The sequence below is a fragment of the Neovison vison genome, chromosome 1 (assembly GCF_020171115.1).
Source record: "Neovison vison isolate M4711 chromosome 1, ASM_NN_V1, whole genome shotgun sequence".
In the NCBI taxonomy this organism is placed as follows: domain Eukaryota; kingdom Metazoa; phylum Chordata; class Mammalia; order Carnivora; family Mustelidae; genus Neogale; species Neogale vison.
Genome location: NC_058091.1, coordinates 176,940,006 through 176,961,484, shown reverse-complemented (window position 1 = coordinate 176,961,484; position 21,479 = coordinate 176,940,006). Strand labels below are relative to the sequence as shown.

General features: G+C 42.6%; 1 protein-coding gene across 3 annotated transcripts; it reads right to left on the bottom strand.

The window, feature by feature from the left end:
* Window positions 1-500: 500 nt before the first annotated feature.
* LOC122916303 lies at window positions 501-20,904 on the bottom strand. 3 transcript variants are annotated; one of them, XR_006386162.1, is made up of 6 exons: window positions 20,339-20,904; window positions 19,318-19,470; window positions 6,098-6,223; window positions 5,060-5,212; window positions 1,522-1,681; window positions 501-516 (listed from the first exon to the last, which is right to left on the bottom strand). XR_006386162.1 is itself a non-coding variant. In XM_044263541.1 (5 exons), exons 1-5 carry the CDS (start codon window positions 20,682-20,684, stop codon window positions 1,647-1,649), a joined length of 813 nt encoding a protein of 270 aa, XP_044119476.1. In that variant the 5' UTR covers window positions 20,685-20,904; the 3' UTR covers window positions 932-1,646. The 3 variants fall into 3 exon arrangements, 2 of the variants coding, with proteins under 2 accessions (XP_044119476.1, XP_044119469.1); XM_044263541.1 differs by lacking the exon at window positions 501-516 and having other exon boundaries at window positions 932-1,681; XM_044263534.1 differs by lacking the exons at window positions 501-516; window positions 1,522-1,681 and adding an exon at window positions 2,703-3,836.
* Between the last annotated feature and the right edge of the window lie 575 nt (window positions 20,905-21,479).

The window sequence follows — 21,479 nt, the reverse complement described above, 5'->3', positions numbered from 1 at the left end:
CCATTTCAAAGTTGAACTATTTTAATTTTCCTTATATTATTTGCGAACTATAAAGAACACTTGAGGGACACCTGGGTGGCTCGGTTGGTTGGACGACTGCCTTCGGCTCAGGTCATGATCCCGGAGTCCCGGGATCGAGTCCCGCATCGGGCTCCCAGCTTCATGGGGAGTCTGGTTCTCCCTCTGACCTTCACCTCACTCATGCTCTTTCTCACTGTCTCTCTCTCTCAAATAAATAAATAAAATCTTAAAAAAAAAAAAGGATTAAAAAAAAAAAAAGAACACTTGAAAATTTCAGTTTCTAACCCTCTGATTGACGATGGCAGAATGACAAAAGAAAAATTAAAACTTTACCTTTGAGGGGCGCCTGGGTGGCTCAGTGGGTTAAGCCGCTGCCTTCGGCTCAGGTCAGGATCTCAGGGTCCTGGGATCGAGTTCCGCATCGGGATCTCTGCTCAGCAGGGAGCCTGCTTCCCTCTCTCTCTCTCTGCCTGCCTCTCTGCCTACTCGTGATCTCTGTCAAATAAAATCATTAAAAAAATTTATCTTTGAAAATGCACAAATGAAGTTAAGTTACTTGCAAATAATTGAACATGCAAATTATATTTTTCAAAACTTGGTGTCTTTTATGCTTCTAAAATTAAGCTTAAGGCTGCATTATGATTTCTGTGACACCCTTGTGTACACATACTTGATCATCCATGATGTTTTATTTACATGTTCCATCCTCCTGTGACTGTATAAGAAGTATTTGCACACTTATGTGTGCACAAGCTCACAGAAGTCAAGTGGGGGGATTTCTTTGCTTTTGTTTCATTTGTGAAATAGTTTTTCTCTCTCAATAATAAGAATGCCTATCTGTCAGCCAGATAACTGTGCAAGTGAGTATATTAGAAAAAGATAAGGAGAAAGGTGTATGTTCATATAAAGAAAAGGATGTAGAAAAATAAGGATAAGTTAACAGAGACTACAGTGGAGCAAATGTATGGGTGCAAGTGGAGGGGAGGAAGAATATGGATTACAGTCTGGACCATTGATATTTGGAGTGTTCAGGCACATATTCATAGATAGAAGATGTGGAGGAGTGAAGAGTAAGGGCCGGGCTGGAGAGTAAGACTATAAGCCAGGTCTTCAAACCTACAGTAAATCGAGGGACTTGAGAAGCTACAAGTAGAAGTCAAAGGGAGGAAAGAGATCAGAAATATCCTTTTAGATCCTCTGTCAAGCTAACAGTCTCCTCCCTTGAGTTCTGCAAAGCTGTCATCAATCTTCTTATTCCACTGGCCAAAGCTCTAGGAAGGAGACATGCCCTGATCACAGTACTAACATCTCTACCTATAAGGCCTTCTCAACAAGGCAATCTTGCAGGAATTTTCAGTGGTGCCTGCCTCCTGGCAGGGTGGGGAGGGTCAGCAGGAGTTATTCCACGGGGCTCCTGAGTGCCCAGTAATTCCCCTCATTCCTTGGACTTCTCACGGCTCTAGGCGGATACTTTGCCTAGAGCTGGGCACCGCATTTTACCAGGTCAACTGGGAGCAGCTGCAGAGTATCAGGTATATCTATCTTCAGCCAGCCATCCCTTGATGCTAGGGGACTCAAGAGAACTTCTGTGCTCCCATCAGACTGCAGGGATGTGCTGGACACATTCATTTGAAATCTTTGGGCCAATGGGTCTGTGTTGCTACAAGAAAACCAAAACAGGGAAGGAGATCCTTTCAATGAGGAAGGCAGTTTTTATTTTACTGATATACATTCATTCACTCTATGTGATTCAAAAGATTTAGGGCAATTCCCAGGTTCCATTATGACTCTTGGACCCTAGAAGAAGAGCCCTTCTTTCTAAGATAGACTCTCATTCATTGTGGTACAAAGCTGGTTTTGCTAGTCTTTGCAGTCTCATCTATGTTTAACCCCTCTACTGATCCCTTATAACAAGGCACTTGATGCTATAACAAAAATAAAGAATAAGATGCAGGAATCATGAACTTTCATAAAAGAACATGAGGATCCTCAAGAAAGCAACACATTAAAAGTTGCCAGAAACTGGGGCGCCTGGGTGGCTCAGTTGGTTAAGCATCCAACTCTTGATTTCAGCTCAGGTCATTTTCTCAGGGTCATGAGATGGAGCCCCAAGTCAGGCTCTGCACTGGGTGGGGAGCCTGTTTAAGACCTTTTCTCTCTCTCTCTTCTCTCTTCACCTATTTGCTCTTGCTCTTAAAAAAAAAAAAAAAAAGTTGCCAGAAATGGTCCAAATGGTCCTCTATCCCTCTTTTTCTCCAGTTGCTTCTGACACTTTAAAGGAAGCAGCCAGTATATATCAAGGGGGGGGGTGGGGAAGAAAAGGAATCCTCTGATTATAACTCTTCAGCAGGTCTTCTAGGTATGAAACTTAGAAAATGACATCTGAGATCTCTCATTCAGGAAAAGGGCAGGACTACATCTAGCCTGCATACCAACCCTTCCTCCAGCAGACAAAGTTTGTCTTTGCTTTGCCCTGCAGCCCTTGGAAAGGGAAACAGGCCAAGGGATGTGACTCCCATGACATTTGGTTAATCTAGGAATGGTGGGCCCAGGCTTCTCAGCCCTGCTGAACTGCTAGTCAGGTCTTAACTCCTGTCTCCTCAAAGGGCATAGAAAGGATGCAATCTCCTTAAGCTGACATCAAGCAAGCATTCTACTTCCAAGTATGTATTCCTCTGAAGGAAATTATTCAACACAGTTATCCTGGAACCTTGGGAGGCATCTCCAGCAGAAACCTGAGTCCCAAGAACACTTGAGACGTTCTCTTACTCCTAGGGCCCTCACCTCTTCTACAATCCAGCCCCTAGCAGTTTCCCCTTCCAGTCAATCTCCTTTTTTCAGGTAGAGACAATATGTGGGTGGTCATTGCTCTTTAGTTTGTATGAGACCATCTTGCTGTTCTGCATGGTGTGAACTGCCTTCTCCCTTCTTCTTGGGAGAGCAGTGGAGATAGGGGAAAGGGGTGTCTGCTCCTGGTGATGGTGTGCTGGGAGTGGTGGTGGTGGGAGATGTGCATAAATAAAGGTGGGTCCTAGGGCTGCTTAGAGAAGATGAAGGTTCCCCCTCAGTAGATCTGGCCTTCTCTACTGCTTCTCTGGAGGGGCTGGAAAGAGTTCCGTTTATTTGTATGAAGACAACTTCAAGCCAAAATTTTTCTCTTTCTGGCATCTATATGCCAGTATTCTTAGTATTCTTTGTCTGCCTACTCTTTTCCTTCTCTACCCTTTTCTTGCTCTTCAGCAAAGTCAACGTCAGATGGAAAGTATGGCAGCTGAAGCCCTCACGGACTCCATGCTTCATGTGTTCCTGGAGGACCTCCAAGCTGGGAAAGACCCAGCAGCAGGCCATGCACCTGAAACCACTATCCAGGGCCACGAGCCATTCAGGGGTCTTGACTCTGGGATATTCGTCTGCAGCAGGAGGCACTGGTGGACTGTCACCACATTCCATTTCTCCTGGCCTTCAATTTTCTGCCTGGACTCACTGCCACTAGCAGTTCCTTCATATATGCCCAAGAGGGGGTGACTGTTCCCTGGACATTTTCAGGAGAGGTCTTTTTTTCTGTTTTTGTTTTCTTGGTGGGAGGCTCCAGGCTTTCCAGTTGATCACTTTATAGACAGTCACCTCCCTTTTCATTTTGACAAGCATATAATAAATTTTCATGAATGTTTACTCTTCCATGTGTGCTGGGGACACAGAAGGCTTAGGATCATCAACCAGATGGAATAGAAAGGAGCTATATGGAAAGGGTGAGGAAGTCTCACGTTCCATGCAGTGTTCAACACCAGAAACAACCTGGTCAGTTTGAGGAACTCCTAGGAAAGAAAATTTCAAATGTAAGACATAGAATAGGTCCACAGTATCTGGAAGAGGCAAGATGCCCACGAGACTATTCCTATGCAGTCTTTTGGAGCCCAAGTATATATACATGTGATATTTCAGAATTCTCTGAGTGCTAGGCTTTGAGGTGTGTACATGATCTAACTATGTGGGAATGAGGGTGTGTTGTGCCTTGTGGAGTTGCAAGTGTGTTTTGGGACAAGGCTGGTGAGTGGTTGGTTTTTTCTTTTTTTTTTTCCTTCAGTATTTTGTTTGTTTGAGAGAGAGGAGAGGTGGAGGGAGAAGGACAAGCAGACTCTCTGCTGAGCATGGAGCCTGACACAGGGCTTGATCTCATGACCCTGAGAGCATACCTGAGCCAAAACCAAGCATTGCCTGCTCAAATGACTGAGCCACCCAGGAGCCCCGATCACTATTTCTGATGATGGTGCAAGATGATGAGAGATGAGTGTGTGCATGCATACTGCACAGTGTGACAGAGCATATGAACAAGTGCAGGACTGGTGCGGTTTCGTGTCTTGAGACTACAGGACTTAGAGTGTTACCAGAAGTGACCTGAGCTTCAAGAACACGTAGCTCTGTGCAGTGCCGATGTCTTCATGCATGAAGCAGCACGTGGATGAGAAAGGCTCTATAGGAAAGTGCATCCCTCTCAGGGTGTACCAATTTTCCGGTTTAGCTTAATGTGAGGGAGTTAAACCAGGTGATTGGTGTGAGGGGATGTAAATTCCTTATGGCATTAGTGTGTAAATGGATGAGTCTGATTGTGTGAAGGAGTGAGGGTATGAGGGCATAGCTGCGCCCTCACATACTAGAGAACAGGAAGATTGATGAAGAATGAAGGCATGTCTAAAAGCAAAGGGAAGGAGAAATGGGACCATAACTGGTAGGAAGGCAGACAGATGCAGGAGTGTGTGTGAGGAGTTCATGCTCACCTGAGGGGGAAGACTATGATGAAAGGCCCACACCAGCACAGTCTCTTCCTGACCCCCAGCTGTCCCCATACTCTCACGAGTAACTGGGTCCTAACCCTGGAGGCACATTCCCATTTGTCCCTCTGCAGAGCCGTCAGTCTTAGTGCCTCTGCCCTGAAGCCCTCTTCAGATTTTTAAGTGGAGAATAAATAAGAGGGCTTGGGCTGAGCAGCTCAGTTGTACCTCCCATCCATGCTCAGACCCCACCTGTGTATTTCCCTTACCATGCTCATTAGCACGAATCAGCTCAGATAGAGAGGAGACACAGGAGCAGTACTGTGAGGCAGAGGACTTTTCTTCTGCTGCCTCAACACCAGGAGGGACCATGGCAGAGGACTTGGGCTGAGCTGCATCCTCTTGAGTCGTCCTCTTGAATTCTGGTGAATGGAATAAAAATAAAACAACATAATTGAGATGCGGCATCTTCTGGAGTCTGTATCCTCTCAAAAGAGCCACACTGAGTGAACACTCTAAGTTAGACAACATTACCACACATGACACTTGCTCTCACAGAAATTAAGTGATTTTCTCAGTAGAAAACTCTAGTATTAAGGTGAGTTTACCTTTTAAAACTTCACTTACTCCAAAAGAGAAGTAAATAACAATGATCAAAATTGTGTTTATGGTGGATGACCATAATACTGAGTACCTTGCATGTGGGATTTCTGGAGATGTGTAAAGAACACTGAACATGTAGAAAGAACCATGTCTGTGAAACAGTATGGAGTCACTAACGTTGGGTATTTTCAGCCTGATTTTCCTCTTCAGAAACTGTCTAATTAGGGACTATGGGGTACAAGTTTTATGAAGAATTCTGCATGTGTATCTACCTACTTCTATGTTGGTGTCTATCTATACATACACATATATGTAGAGAGAGGATAGATAGATATAATGATATTATAGATATAGACAAAATAAATTTTCAGGGATTCCTGGGAATCCTGGTGCTGGAGATGTTCAAACTAAGACTTCACAAACTTGCCCCAAACTCCTCTTCCAGAATTTTATTTCTATATTTCTCTTAGAGTTTTAATCTTCCCATTCAGATCCTTTAAGAGCGTCTTCCAAAGAAGACAGGGATCCTGACATGGTACATTTTTGCCTATTAATTAAGAACAGAGACCTTGGGCAGTCCTTGAGCTAAGGGGTCGTTTATGGCCATAGCTGAGCACCGGCACTTAATTCTAATTTTTGGTTAACATGCTGCCTCACCTCCCTGCCAGATTCCCCCTCAGACCAACCTCTCCCCCACCACATACCACAGCGAATGAGCTTGTCTGCAGACACACAGGAGTATTGTGAGACTGCATCTGCTGCCATCTGGCCATGGCCTTGGGCCAACCCAGAGGGTTCAGATAAAACATCTTCAGATGTGTTTAAAACTTCTGGGAAAGAGAAGGAAAAGCAGACAGGTGACATTATTTTCTTTTTTCCTTCACTAAACATTCAAGAAATAGCATGTACAATAACCCACACGGCACATGTCCCCATGAAGATTCTAATCCAGCTTCCGTTCTAAGTTCTAAAATCTAGGTATCTAAAAACATTTTCTGGAATGAAATGTCTGGTTACCTCTGAAAGCCTTATGTTGTTTTTTGCCATGGATCAGAGGCTCAAATTCTTGCCTAGTACATGGTAATAAGGTGCCTGCACTCTGACTATTCTGTTTACCACAAGAATAAATTCGGAGCATGTCAGTAAAGGTCTTTGGTCTGCCAGCTGTGCTTTATGATATGAAAGTCCTGTTGCTTCCTGGGAGGGTTCAAATTTACAGGAAGGAACTGATCGACTTCCACTGCTGCTCCTTGGCCTCCTCCTTCAGGTACCTGGGTCGGACCTTACCTGAGAGTCTGCTGCACAGCTCTGTGGGACCAGTAGGATCCCCAAGGCTGACTCCAGGCCACACCTCCCCACATTGGGCACAGCTCCCCTCCGAGGAGCTACTGACTGCCAAATGGCTCAGCTGTCACTTGGCCCAGTTGGTGGTGTCACCCTCCTCACTTTCCCACACACTGTTCTGTTTAATTTTTGCATCTATACTCACCGTACACATAAGCCTACCTCTAAACCTTACCAATGAACAGTGAAATTCTCAGCTGTTGGTTATTTTCCTGGTAAAATATATGTATTTCTAGGATCATCTCGACCTCTGCCATGAATTTAAACATATCGCAAAAATCACCGGTTAGTTTTTCTTCCTCCTAATCTACATTTCCAAACTCAACGTTCAGGAAATAGGTCCATTTTTGTTCCTTAGAAAATAACTCAAACATACTAAGTCTCCTCCTGAGTTTAAAAACTTCAGGGAAGCTTATAACTCAACTTTACTTCACAAAATGCACCTATTTTTTCTCTTAGGTCACTGGAGAGTGTCTGATAGATCATGTTGGTTTTGGAATGAGACAATTCAGTGGGGGTGCTGTATTTTCTTGGGACTTAGTATGTGTACCATGTTTGTGAACACAGTCTGATGTGTGTATGTGTCTGTCACATGTCCTCAACAATTTTATGCAGAGAATGTAGAGGTGCCCTAGCCATTGCATGTGAAGGTAGCATGAGCATCATGGGTGACACTGCAGCTTCCTTCTAGAGACGTACAGCAGAATGTCTTCCCTGTATTACAAGTGATCTGTGTGTCATATAGTACTAAGTTTAAGTAGTTGCAGAGTATCTATTTGGTTTGTGAGTGAAGTATGGAGCTGGGTGATTTTGTGATAACTGCTGAGATCGGGAAAGCAATACACACTGACCAGGTGAACGATGGATGCGGCACTTCATGTGAGCTCCTTGACTGAGGAATTACATGGGGGGTCTAGGGGACTGGAAACGGGAGTTTTATAAAATGTTAAATAACTGTATTGGCTTCATGCATTGTTATTGTGAAATTACAAAGTCCTATAAGTGTGAGATTATTTGTGTGAGTTCAACATTAGAGTGGCTAAGGAAGGACATTAGAGAAAGGAAACTTGAGGAATGCATATGCTGCAAAATGAGATGTAAATGTTCAAGACATGAGGATCTGAGATTATGAGTGTGTCTGAGAGTGCAAGGATATGGGAGCGGAGAATGAGAAATTCAGGGATGAGTGTAAACGGATAAATATGAGAGGACACTGGGTTAAGTCCAGCAGTGGGTGTGATGGAATAAAGATTTCTGTGTTTTTATGAGGGTAGGAGGTTGCTAGAGGGAGAAACTAAGGACCCTTTCAAATCTCTGCCCCTTCTCCACCCATGAAAGGACGTATGCTAAGGAGTTCACTCTTCAGAGAAGAGCAAGCAAATACAGCCCTGTTTTGATAATCTTGCATTTTGGGTATTTGTCTTTTTTGAGACTTCCCTTGTATCGCCAGGCTGTTTTTTGTTTTCTTTTTTTTTTTTTTTTTTTAGTTTTCAAGAATGCATTTTATTATTAACATATAATGTATTATATATAACATATAATGTATTATTTGTACAGGTCTGTGAATCCTCCGGCTTACACACTTCACAGCACCCACCACAGCACATACCCTCCCCAACATTCATAACCCAGCCACCCCATCACTACCCTCCACCCCCAGCAACCCTCAGTTTGTTATTCAGATGTACTTCCTCCTAGACAAGGAAAAGACCTTGCATTTTCATTGGGATCCAATCATAGGTTTGAATCAGTTTACATCTCTCATCTATCAGTGTGTAGACAGCTAATGCTCAGCTGGACCCTCAGCCATACTTAAAATTCCCTTGGCCACCCCCGACCTCCAGTTCAGGCCTCTCTACTTAAGAGTACTCTTATTGCCTGATACGCCTGAGAAAATGGCATTGTTTCCTTCTTGCTAGGTACTAGGACCAGGCTCTGCAGCAGTGTCTTGCTCTGTTATGATTTCTATAAATTGAATTAAAGTTAAGGAAATATATCCAATATTTCATACATTCAATGCTCACATTACGTCAGACACACATGGACACTATGGTCTCTTTTCTAGCCAAAGCTCCAAAATAAAAGTCCTGGACAATATTTCATTGTCCCAAGAGTTGATGGCTAGATGGACATAATATATGTAATTTGTCTTTATGGAATCCCAAGAGTGTGTCCTGGATCTGTGCTATCACAGAGCACAGTCAATGTATTTTAATATTTGCTTACCTGACTATACATACATCACTGTGTCAGATGAGTTTTACTTTAGTTGTTACGGGCTGAATAATGCCTCACCCAAAGATGCCCGTATCCTATCACCAGAATCTGTAATGTTACCTTATAAGCACCAAGGGGCTTTGTAGATATTATTAAATTAAGGACCCTGAGATGGGGAGATTATTTCCGATTAGATGGGTGGTTCCATATGCCATATTTTAGACTTCTGACCTCTAGAACTATAGCAGAACACATTTTTGTTGTCTTAAATACACTAAGTTTGTGGTCATTTGTTAAATCATTTGATAGCTGATAATAAATATATTAATAAATATATTATATATTTATTAATATATAAATTATATAAAATGATAAATATATATAAATAATATATATATATTAAACTAAGGATCCCCACATACTCTGGATGGATGGGGAGGTTTTCCAAGTAGGTAGGCTCTATTTACCCAATTCCCTTTGTTTTCTGAGTACAGAATTTGAGCCAATGGTGCTACCCACTCTTTGTGCAAAATAAGGAGCCTGGAACACTTGAACTCCCAGTCATATTGTATGTGACTGTCATCTAGTACTTCAGTTACACCTGTTTTCTTATCATCGCTCAATTAGTGATCACTGGCTTGTGTGTAAATCATCAAAACCGATCTACATTCAGAGACTTCTCAGCTCACCTTTTGTTCCTGTGCTCCATTTCATCTTTCTGAAATGATTCAGTGTTTTCAGCCTTTTATATTTTATTTTTTCTACTTTTTATCTGAAGAATGTCTTTTTCCACCCTTATTCTTTAGGAAGTGACTGTTCTTTGCCTTCAGCACATTATTTTGTATTGTCATTAGGTTTCAACAACTGTATTCTGACAAATCACTATTCGATTGTGTGCTTCTCTCCATTTGCTTTAAGGTCTTTGTTACTGAGGTTCTGAATGGTGGTTTTAGTGTACTTAGGTGTGGATTTATTTTTGCCTTTCCTATAATGAGCTTCCAAATGTTTCCTGATTCCAAGGATTCGTATCTTCCATTCTTTTAGAAAAATTGGCAATTATCTATTTGTCTTACTTTCTTTTACTCTTCACAAACCTCAGTTTGATATGCCATACTTTCACATTATATCCTCATTTATCCTAATCCCTCTTTCATATTCTATTCATCTCTCTGATTTATATTTGTAGGTAATTCTCTAGCTCTATCCTTCCAAGTTATAAAGTTTCTTTTCACTTGTGTTGAGTGTGATGTTTAACTCATCTACTTTTTTTATACTTTTTAGAACATTATTTTTCTCTTCTAAAACTTTAGGATTTTTAATTTTTTTTCTTGGTAGTGTTTTATGACATTACATCTTTAATAACTTTAAACATTCTTATCTATCATCCCTATAGTACTGTTCAATTAAATGATCTTCTTTGATGCTAAACCTAAATGCTCACTGTGTTTGCAGAATCTGACTTAGATTGTGTGCTTTGTAGTTTTAGACGGAGGTCATGTTCAGGAAGTCATTACCATAGGACACTTAACATGGATGACTATCAATTCGGAGCTTTTACGTATTCTACAGTCAGCTATTTCTAGAGTACTACAAGCTATGGTTTAATTTTACACTTATTCTTCCCTTTTAGGTTGAACTGACACTACAGCAATTGTGAACATTGAGCCTACGAATTCCCCTTCTTCCCTCAATAAATGATATCTTCCCCCAAAATGTAGGCACACAGTTCCTCTCTACCCACTAAATGTGAAAAGTGTTTGTAATAAGTTCCTATTGAAGGTACAGAAACAGGAGACTGATATTCCCAAATCAGGGCAGAGAAAAAGATTATAACTGGGCCTCATATGTACCTTTCTCCCTCTGGCTTTGGAAAGATGTTGAGCTGGATGTCTATAGGTCTATTCAGACGCCCTCTACCCTCATCTGCCTGGACTTGAAATGCCCTTCCTTTCTCCTTACCAGAGAATGAGGAGTAATAGGAATTTTCTGACTCAGAATATTCACTTTCTGACTCATCATCTGAAGGATAGTCTTCCAATTAGTGGCCAGGTTGTGGATATTTGTGGGACTTTGATGGTCCTAAAAAATTGAACAAAAGTCATAAAAACAGCTGGTCCCATTCTGTTCTCCTCTTACACTCTTGTCCCTAATCTACTATCCCCACTCTCCCCATCCCCCATGGAAATACTTATTTTGCCCTAAACAGTTATCTTTAGTATGGGCAAAGAATTGGCCTATTGCACTATCCTGTCTTTCTGTCTGGATGCTGCTACCATGGCTCCTGATAGACATTCACTGTGGTTAGGATTTTCAGTACCATTTGCTTTTCCTTCACATCTGTTACCCTTTTACCCTCTGCGTTCTGAACTCCTAGAGATTTATAACCTCAAATGAGACAACCAATGGAGTTTTATTTTTGAAGAACATATTCCTCACTGTTATGTCAGTGTTTCTGTTGCCATGGTAAACAAGCTCACTGCTCCCTAGTTAACTGTTTAATAATACCATCATTTCCTATGGGTGTGTCTGATACGTGTACTGGGCACCTGTTGTATCATGATGGTGTGATGGATGTAAGGTGCTTTGTGTGTGAAAGTTCCTAACACGTTGGTTCAAACAGGGCCAGGGCCTAATGTGTAACTGCTTTGGTGTTTGTGAATCTGAATACGGGGTGAATTTTGTGTGACTGAGAATGGTATGCATGCTTTATGTGTTTTAGTTTTGCACATATCCACATGTGTAGATTCCACATCCTGTGACTACGGATTTGGGGGGGGTGTATAGGTTGTTACAGGATTTAGATGTACCAGAAAATTATTAGGAATACTGTCTTTGAGAGTAGAATTGGTGTGTTTCTGTAATCTCAGGGAATAATGAAAGAACATTAGAGGACGTAACAGACAAAAGGTTGATATCCAGGATCTATAATGAACTCCTCAAACTCAACCCACACGAAACAGACAAACACATCAAAAAATGGGCAGAAGATATGAACAGACACTTCTCCAATCAAGAAATACAAATGGCTATCAGACACATGAAAAAATGCTCATCATCATTAGCCCTCAGGGAGATTCAAATTAAAACCACATTGAGATATCACCTTACACCAGTTAGAATGGCCAAAATTAACAAAACAGGAAACAACATGTGTTGGAGAGGATGTGGAGAAAGGGGAACCCTCTTACACTGTTGGTGGGAATGCAAGTTGGTGCAGCCTCTTTGGAGAACAGTGTGGAGATTCCTCAAGAAATTAAAAATAGAGCTTCCCTACGACCCTGCAATTGCACTCCTGGGTATTTACCACAAAGATACAGATGTCGTGAAAAGAAGGGCCATCTGTACCCCAATGTTTATAGTAGCAATGGCCACAGTCGCCAAACTATGGAAAGAACCAAGATGCCCTTCAACGGATGAATGGATAAGGAAGATGTGGTCCATATACACTATGGAGTATTATGCCTCCATCAGAAAGGATGAATACCGAACTTTTGTAGCAACATGGACGGGACTGGAAGAGATTATGCTGAGTGAAATAAGTCAAGCAGAGAGAGTCAATTATCATATGGTTTCACTTATTTGTGGAGCATAACAAATAGCATGGAGGACAAGGGGCGTTAGAGAGGAGTAGGGAATTTGGGTAAATTGGAAGGGGAGGTGAACCATGAGAGACTATGGACTCTGAAAAACAGTCTGAGGGGTTTGAAGTGGCGGGGGGATGGGAGGTTGGGGTACCAGGTGGTGGGTATTATAGAGGGCACGGCTTGCATGGAGCACTGGGTGTGGTGAAAAAATAATGAATAATGTTTTTCTGAAAATAAATAAATTGGAAAAAAAAATAAAACTCTTATGTCACATTCAAAAAAAAAAAGTCAAAAGTTGTAAGAGAAAGAACATATGAGCTTTGAGACTGTGTAAAGATCTAAAGGAAATGGAGGTGTAGAGAAGACTGTGTAAGAAAATATATATATGTGTATATATATATATAAAATATTAAATTCACAGATTTAATGATGAAAGGAACTAGACACAAACTATACATTGTATGCTTCTGTGAAACTTAAAAACAGGGGTAACTGATCTAGAGTTTCAGAAGTCAGAGCAATCGTCACTTTTTATGGCACATGGCATAGAGAATTCAGAAGCATGGGGAAGATTGTAAGGAACTGAATGATGAGGACGAGGAGTGCAGAGGGTTTGTAAAGAGATGAATGTCAGAACACAGGCTACCAAAGCACATGGACTGGATGTCTATACTCCACCTCAAGTCCAGCTCTTGAGAATCTGACCGCTTCTGGCCTACTTAAAGCTGTTGGTACTTTCACGCCTTCCTGATAACATAAATGTTTTGGTGGTTCACACTGACATACCCTTCCATGTTTCTCTGCTAACATTCTCATACCCAGACCCTCTCCCAGCATTTCTTCAAGAAAGAGCACTGCTCTCTGCTGATCTTTTCGGGATTACTCCAGTCCCAGTAAGGACTTTTCCCTAGCAACAGATGGTTTCTGTTGATCATGGAAGAAAACCGAGTTAGAGTCCGTGATCAAAGGACCGAGACTGACACAAAATGAAAGTCAAGCAAAGCTTTATTTCTGCCAAGCATCAGAAACCAAACAGACCGGTAGGGGCCGTCTCTCATGAAAAGGCGGCCCCAAGGAGGCCGCTCTGGAAGACTATTACTCCAAGGACTAACCTAACGGCTATTCTAAGGGCCATACTAATGGCTATCCCAACGGCTATTCTAACTGCTATCCCAAGAGCTATTCTAACTCCTCCTAAGACTCCCCGCCCCACACACAGGTGGCTAATGAGATTGCAACACACCACAGTAAATATATGCACACCCCACTGACTGGATGTCTCCATCTGGCCTGACCCGTCCCTATATCTAGGGGTTGCAAGTAAGCTCCTCTGGGGGGGGCGGGGTCAATCTAAGTTTACAACCAAAGGGCTCCCTCTGGCTAACCAGGCCCCTACAGACTGGACCTGAGTTTCCGCATCAGGCAGCCTAGTATCAACTGATGGGCAGAATTTGTTCAATCATTTGAGAGCTGATAATAAATATATTAACCTTAAACTAAGGATCCCCACATACTCTGGATGGATGGGGAGGTTTTACAAATGGATAGGCTCTATTTACACAATTCCTGTGAATACTGCGCCTATGAATTCCACTTCTTCCCTCAGTAAATATCTTCCCCCAAAATGTAGGCACACAGTTCCTCTCTACCCACTAAATGTGAAAAGTGTTTGTAATGAGTTCCTATTGAGGGTACAGAAACAGGAGACTCATATTCCCAAATCAGGGCAGAGAAAAAGATTATAACTGGGCCTCATGTGTACCTTTCTCCCTCTGGCTTTGGAGAGATGCTGAGCTGGATACCTATAGGTCTATTCAGACGCCCTCTACCCTCATCTGCCTGGACTTGAAATGCCCTTCCTTTCTCCTTACGAGAGAATGAGGAATAACAAGTGAAGGATTCACTTCTTGCCTCAGGGCCTGGAGGACTGTCTTTCAAAGAGTGGCCAGGTTGTGGATCCTACGATGGTCCTAAAAAATTGAACAAAACTCATAAAAACAGTTGGTCCCATTCTGTTTCCCTCTTACACTCTTATCCCTAATCTACTATCCCCACTCTCCCCATCCCCCATGGAAATACTTATTTTGCCCTAAACAGTTATCTTTAGTATGGGCAAAGAATTGGCCTATTGCACTATCCTATCTTTCTGTGTCATTCACTGTGGTTAGGAGTTTCAGTACCATTTGCTTTCCTTCACATCTGTTACCCTTTTACCCTCTGCGTTCTGAACTCCTAGAGATTTATAACCTCAAATGAGACAACCAGTGGAGTTATTTTTGAAGAACCTATTCCTCACTGTTATGTCAGTGTTTCTGTTGCCATGGTAAACAAGCTCACTGCTCCCTAGTTAACTGTTTAATAATACCATCATTTCCTATGGGTGTGTCTGATACGTGTACTGGGCACCTGTTGTATCATGATGGTGTGATGGATGTAAGGTGCTTTGTGTGTGAAAGTTCCTAACACGTTGGTTCAAACAGGGCCAGGGCCTAATGTGTAACTGCTTTGGTGTTTGTGAATCTGAATACGGGGTGAATTTTGTGTGACTGAGAATGGTATGCATGCTTTATGTGTTTTAGTTTTGCACATATCCACATGTGTAGATTCCACATCCTGTGACTACGGATTTGGGGGGGGTGTATAGGTTGTTACAGGATTTAGATGTACCAGAAAATTATTAGGAATACTGTCTTTGAGAGTAGAATTGGTGTATTTCTGTAATCTCAGGAAATAATGAAAGAACATTAGAGGACATAAAAGTCAAAAGTTGTAAGAGAAAGAACATATGAGCTTTGAGACTGTGTAAAGATCTAAAGGAAATGGAGATGTAGAGAAGACTGTGTAAGAAAATATATGTGTGTGTATATATATATATATATATATATATATATAAAATATTAAATTCACAGATTTGATGATGAAAGGAACTAGACACAAACTATACATTGTATGCTTCTGTGAAATTTAAAAACAGTAACTGATCTAGAGTTTCAGAAGACAGAGAAATCACCACTGTTTTTATGGCAGGGGCAACCACATGGCATAGAGAATGCAGAAGCATGTGGAAGATTATAAGGAATTGAATGATGAGGATAAGGAGTGCAGAGGGCTGTAAAGGGATGAATGGGATGAAATGGGATGAAAGAGATGAATGCCAGAACACAGGCTACCAAAGTACATGGAAGGGATGGGTCTTGGACTGGATGTCTCTATACTCCACCTCAAGTCCAGCTCTTGAGAATCTGACCGCTTCTGGCCTACTTAAAGCTGTTGGTACTTTCACGCCTTCCTGATAACATAAATGCTTTGGTTTTTCATACTGACATACCCTTCCACGTTTCTCTGCTAACATTTTCATACCCAGACCCTCTCCCAGCATTTCTTCAAGAAAGAGCACTGCTCTCTGCTCATCTTTTTGGGATTACTCCAGTCCTAGTAAGGACTTTTCCCTGGAAACTGATGGTTTCTGTTGCTCACGGAAGAAAACCGTGTTAGGGTCCATGATCAAAGGACCAAGACTGACGCAAACCGAAAGTCAAGCAAAGCTTTATTTCTGCCAAGCATCAGAAACCAAACAGACCAGTAGGGGCCGTCTCTCATGAAAAGGCCACCCCCAAGGAGGCTGCTCTGGAAGACTATTACTCCAAGGACTAACCTAACGGCTATTCTAATGGCCATTCTAACGGCTATCCCAACGGCTATCCCAACGGCTATTCTAACTGCTATCCCAATGGCTATTCTAACTCCTCCTAAGACTCCCCTGCCCCACTCACAGGTGGCCAATGAGATTGCAACACACCACAGTAAATATATGCGCACCCCACTGACTGGATGTCTCCATATGGCCATTCTAACGGCTATCCCAACGGCTATTCTAACTGCTATCCCAACGGCTATTCTAACTCCTCCTAACACTCCCCCGCCCCACTCACAGGTGGCCAATGAGATTGCAACACACCACAGTAAATATATACGCACCCCACTGACTGGATGTCTCCATCTGGCCTGACCCGTCCCTATATCTAGGGGTTGCAAGTAAGCTCCTCTGGGGGGGGGCGGGGTCAATCTAAGTTTACAACCAAAGGGCTCCCTCTGGCTAACCAGGCCCCTACAGACTGGACCTGAGTTTCCGCATCAGGCAGCCTAGTATCAACTGATGGGCAGAATTTGTTCAATCATTTGAGAGCTGATAATAAATATATTAACCTTAAACTAAGGATCCCCACATACTCTGGATGGATGGGGAGGTTTTACAAATGGATAGGCTCTATTTACACAATTCCTGTGAATACTGCGCCTATGAATTCCACTTCTTCCCTCAGTAAATATCTTCCCCCAAAATGTAGGCACACAGTTCCTCTCTACCCACTAAATGTGAAAAGTGTTTGTAATGAGTTCCTATTGAGGGTACAGAAACAGGAGACTCATATTCCCAAATCAGGGCAGAGAAAAAGATTATAACTGGGCCTCATGTGTACCTTTCTCCCTCTGGCTTTGGAGAGATGCTGAGCTGGATACCTATAGGTCTATTCAGACGCCCTCTACCCTCATCTGCCTGGACTTGAAATGCCCTTCCTTTCTCCTTACGAGAGAATGAGGAATAACAAGTGAAGGATTCACTTCTTGCCTCAGGGCCTGGAGGACTGTCTTTCAAAGAGTGGCCAGGTTGTGGATCCTACGATGGTCCTAAAAAATTGAACAAAACTCATAAAAACAGTTGGTCCCATTCTGTTCCCCTCTTACACTCTTATCCCTAATCTACTATCCCCACTCTCCCCATCCCCCATGGAAATACTTATTTTGCCCTAAACAGTTATCTTTAGTATGGGCAAAGAATTGGCCTATTGCACTATCCTGTCTTTCTGTGTCATTCACTGTGGTTAGGAGTTTCAGTACCATTTGCTTTCCTTCACATCTGTTACCCTTTTACCCTCTGCGTTCTGAACTCCTAGAGATTTATAACCTCAAATGAGACAACCAGTGGAGTTATTTTTGAAGAACCTATTCCTCACTGTTATGTCAGTGTTTCTGTTGCCATGGTAAACAAGCTCACTGCTCCCTAGTTAACTGTTTAATAATACCATCATTTCCTATGGGTGTGTCTGATACGTGTACTGGGCACCTGTTGTATCATGATGGTGTGATGGATGTAAGGTGCTTTGTGTGTGGAACTGTCAGCCTCCTTCCCTTTCTCCTGCTCTTCAATTGTCTGCCTTGATGCACTGCCAATTGTTGGCTCCTTAGTAGTACAAGAGGGGGTGACTACTCCCTGGAGATCAGAAAAGGTCTTTTTTTCTCTTTTTGGTTTTTTGGTGGGAGGCTGCAGGCTTTCCTGCTCATCATCGAAGACAGCCACCCCCCTTTTTGTTCTTACATTCATATAGTAGACATTCATGAATGTTTCTTCTTCTGTGTTTGCTGAGGACACAGAAGGCTTAGGATCATCAGCCACATGGAATGGAAAGGAGCTATATAGAAAGGGTGAGGAAGTCTCACGTTTCTTGGAACAAGAAACAAGCTGGTTTGTTTGAGGAACTCCTAGGGAAGAAAATTACAAGTGTAAGACAAATAGAATAAGTCCGCGGTATCTGGAGGAGGCGAGATGCCCATGAGACTATTCCTATGTAGACATGTGGAGCCTAAGTATATACACATGTGATATTTCAGAATTCTCTGAGTGCTATACTTTGAGGTGTGTACATGGTCTAACTATGTGGGAATGAGGGTGTGGTGTGTCTTGTGGAGTTGCAAGTATGTTTTGGGACTCATCTGGTGAGTGGTTGGTTTTTTCTTTCTTCTTCTTTTTTTTTATTCAGTATTTTGTTTATTTGAGAGACAAGAGGGGTGGAGGGAGAGGGACAAGCAGACTCTCTGCTGAGCATGGAGCCTGATGCAGGGTTTGATCACATGACCCCGAGATCATGACCTGAGCCAAAACCAAGCGTTGGCTGCCCAAATGACTGAGCCACCCAGGAGACCCTGATGAGTGTTTCTGATGATGGTGCAAGGTGACGGCGGATGAGTGTGTGCATGCGTATTCCACAGTGTGGCAGAGCATATGAACAAGTGCGGGACTGGTGCCGTTCCTTGTCGTGAGACAACAGGACTTAGAGTGTTGTTACCAGAAGTGACCTGAACTCCCCGAAGATGCAGCTCTGTGAAGTGCCAATGTCTTCGTGCATGAAGGGGCACGTGGATGAGTAAGGCTCTATAGGAAAGTGCACCCCTCTCAGGGTGAACCAATTTTCCACAATTTGGCTTAGTGTGAGGTAGTTAAACCGGGTGATTGGTGTGAGGGGATGTAAATTCCGTATGGCATTAGTGTGTAAATGGGTGAGTCTGATTGTGTGAAGGAGTGAGGGTATGGGGGCATAGCTGCGCCCTCACATACAAGGGAAAGGGAAGATTGATGAAGAATGAAGGCATGTCTAAAAGCAAAGGGAAGGAGAAATGGGACCATAACTGGTAGGAAGGCAGACAGATGCAGGAGTGTGTGTGAGGAGTTCATGCTCACCTGAGGGGGAAGACTATGATGAAAGGCCCACACCAGCACAGTGCTCTTCCCGACCCCCAGCTGTCCCAGTACTCTCACGAGTAACTGGGTCCTAACCCTGGAGGCACATTCCCATTTGTCCCTCTGCAGAGCCGTCAGTCTTAGTGCCTCTGCCCTGAAGCCCTCTTCAGATTTTTAAGTGGAGACTTAAATAAGAGGGCTTGGGCTGAGCAGCTCAGTTGTACCTCCCATCCATGCTCAGACCCCACCTGTGTACTTCCCTTACCATCCTCATTAGCACGAATCAGCTCAGATAGAGTTGAGAAACAGGAGAAATACTCTGAGGCAGAGGATTGTTGTTTTGCTGCCTCACCACCAGGAGGGACCACGGCAGAGGACTTAGGATGGGCTGCATCCTGTTGGGTTGCCGTCTTGAGTACTGGTGAATGGAATAAAAAAAAAACAATATATTGAGATGCGGCATCTTCTGGAGTCTGTATCCTTTCAAAAGAGCCACACTGAATGAACACTCTAAGTTAGACAACATTACCACACATGACACTTGCTCTCACAGAAATTGATTTCCTCAGTAGAAAACTCTAATATTAAGGTGAAATTAAAACTTCACTTACTCCAAAAGAGAAGTAAATAATGATCAAAATTGTGTTTATGGTGGATGCCCATAATACTGAGTACCTTGCATGTGGGATTTCTGGAGATGGGTAAAGAACACTGAACATGTAGAAAGAACCATGTCTGTAAAACAGCATGCAGTCACTAAAGTTGGATATTTTCAGCTTGATTTTCCTCATGAGTAACTGTGTAATTAGGGAGGATGGGGTACAAGTTTTATGAAGAATTCTGCATGTGTATCTATCTACTTCTATGTTGGTGTCTATCTATACACACATATGTAGAGTGAAAGGACAGATAGATATAACGATATTATAGATAGAGACAAAATAAATTTTCAGGGCTTCCTGGGAATCATGGTGCTGGAGATGCTCAAATTAAGACTTCACAAACTTGCCCCAAACTCCTCTTCTAGAATTGTATTTCTATACTTCTCTTAGAGTTTTACTCTTCCCATTCAGATCCTTTAAGAGCGTCGTCCAAAGAAGACAGGAATCCCGAAATGGTACATTTCTGCCTATTAATAAAGAACAGAGACCCTGGGCAGTTCTTGAGCAAAGGGGTCATTTATGGCCATAGCTGAGCACTGGCACTTAATTCTAATTTTTGGTTAACATGTTGCCTTACCTCCCTGCCTGATTCCCCCTCAGACCCACCTCTCACCCACCACATACCATAGGGAATGACACTGTCTGCAGACACACAGGAGTATTCTGAGTTTGAATCTGCTGCCATCTGGCCATGGCCTTGGGCCAACCCAGAGGATCCAGGTAAAACATCTTCATCTGTGCTTAAAACTTCTGGAAAAGAGAAGGAAAAGCAGACATGTGACTTTTTTTTTTTTTTTTTGCCTTCACTAAACTTTAAAGAAATAGTATGTATAATAACCCACAGGGTACTTGTCCCCATGAAGATTATAGTCCAGCTTCTGTTCAAAGTTCTAAAATTTACGTATCTAAAAACATTTTCTGGAATGAAATGTCTGGTTACCTCTGAAAGCCTTATGTTGTTTTCTGCCATGGATCAGAGGCTCAAATTCTTGCCTAGTACATGGGAAGGCGCCTGCACTCTCACTATTCTGTTTACCACAAGAATAAATTTGGAGCATGTCAGTAAAGGTCTTTGGTCTGCCAGCTGTGCTTTATGATATGAAAGTCCTGTTGCTTCCTGGGAGGGTTCGAATTTACAGGAAGGAACTGATCGACTTCCACTGCTGCTCTTTGGCCTCCTCCTTCAGGTACCTGGGTCGGACCTTACCTGAGAGCTCTGCTGCACAGCTCTGTGGGACCAGGAGACTCCAGTAGGATCCCCAAGGCTGACTCCAGGCCACACCTCCCCACATTGGGCACAGCTCCCCTCCGAGGAGCTACTTACTGCCAAATGGCTCAGCTGTCACTTGGCCCAGTTGGTGGTGTCACCCTCCTCACATTCTCACACACTATTCTGATTAATTTTTGCATCTGTACTCACCGTACGCCTAAGCCTACCTCTAAACCTTACCAATGAAAAGCGAAATTCTAGGCTGTTGGTTATTTCCCTGTTAAAATATGTGTATTTCTAGGATCATCTCGATCTCTGCCACGAATTTAAACATATCACAAAAATCACCAGTTAGTTTCTCTTCCTCCTAATCTACATTTGTTCCTTAGAAAATAACTCAAACATATTAAGTCTCCTCCTGAGTTTAAAAACTTCAGGGAAGCTTATAACTCAATGTTTACTTGACAAAATGCACCTATATTGTCTCTTAGGTCGCTGGAGAGTGTCTGATAGGTCATGTTGGTTGAGAAATGAGATAGTTCAGTGGGGGTGCTG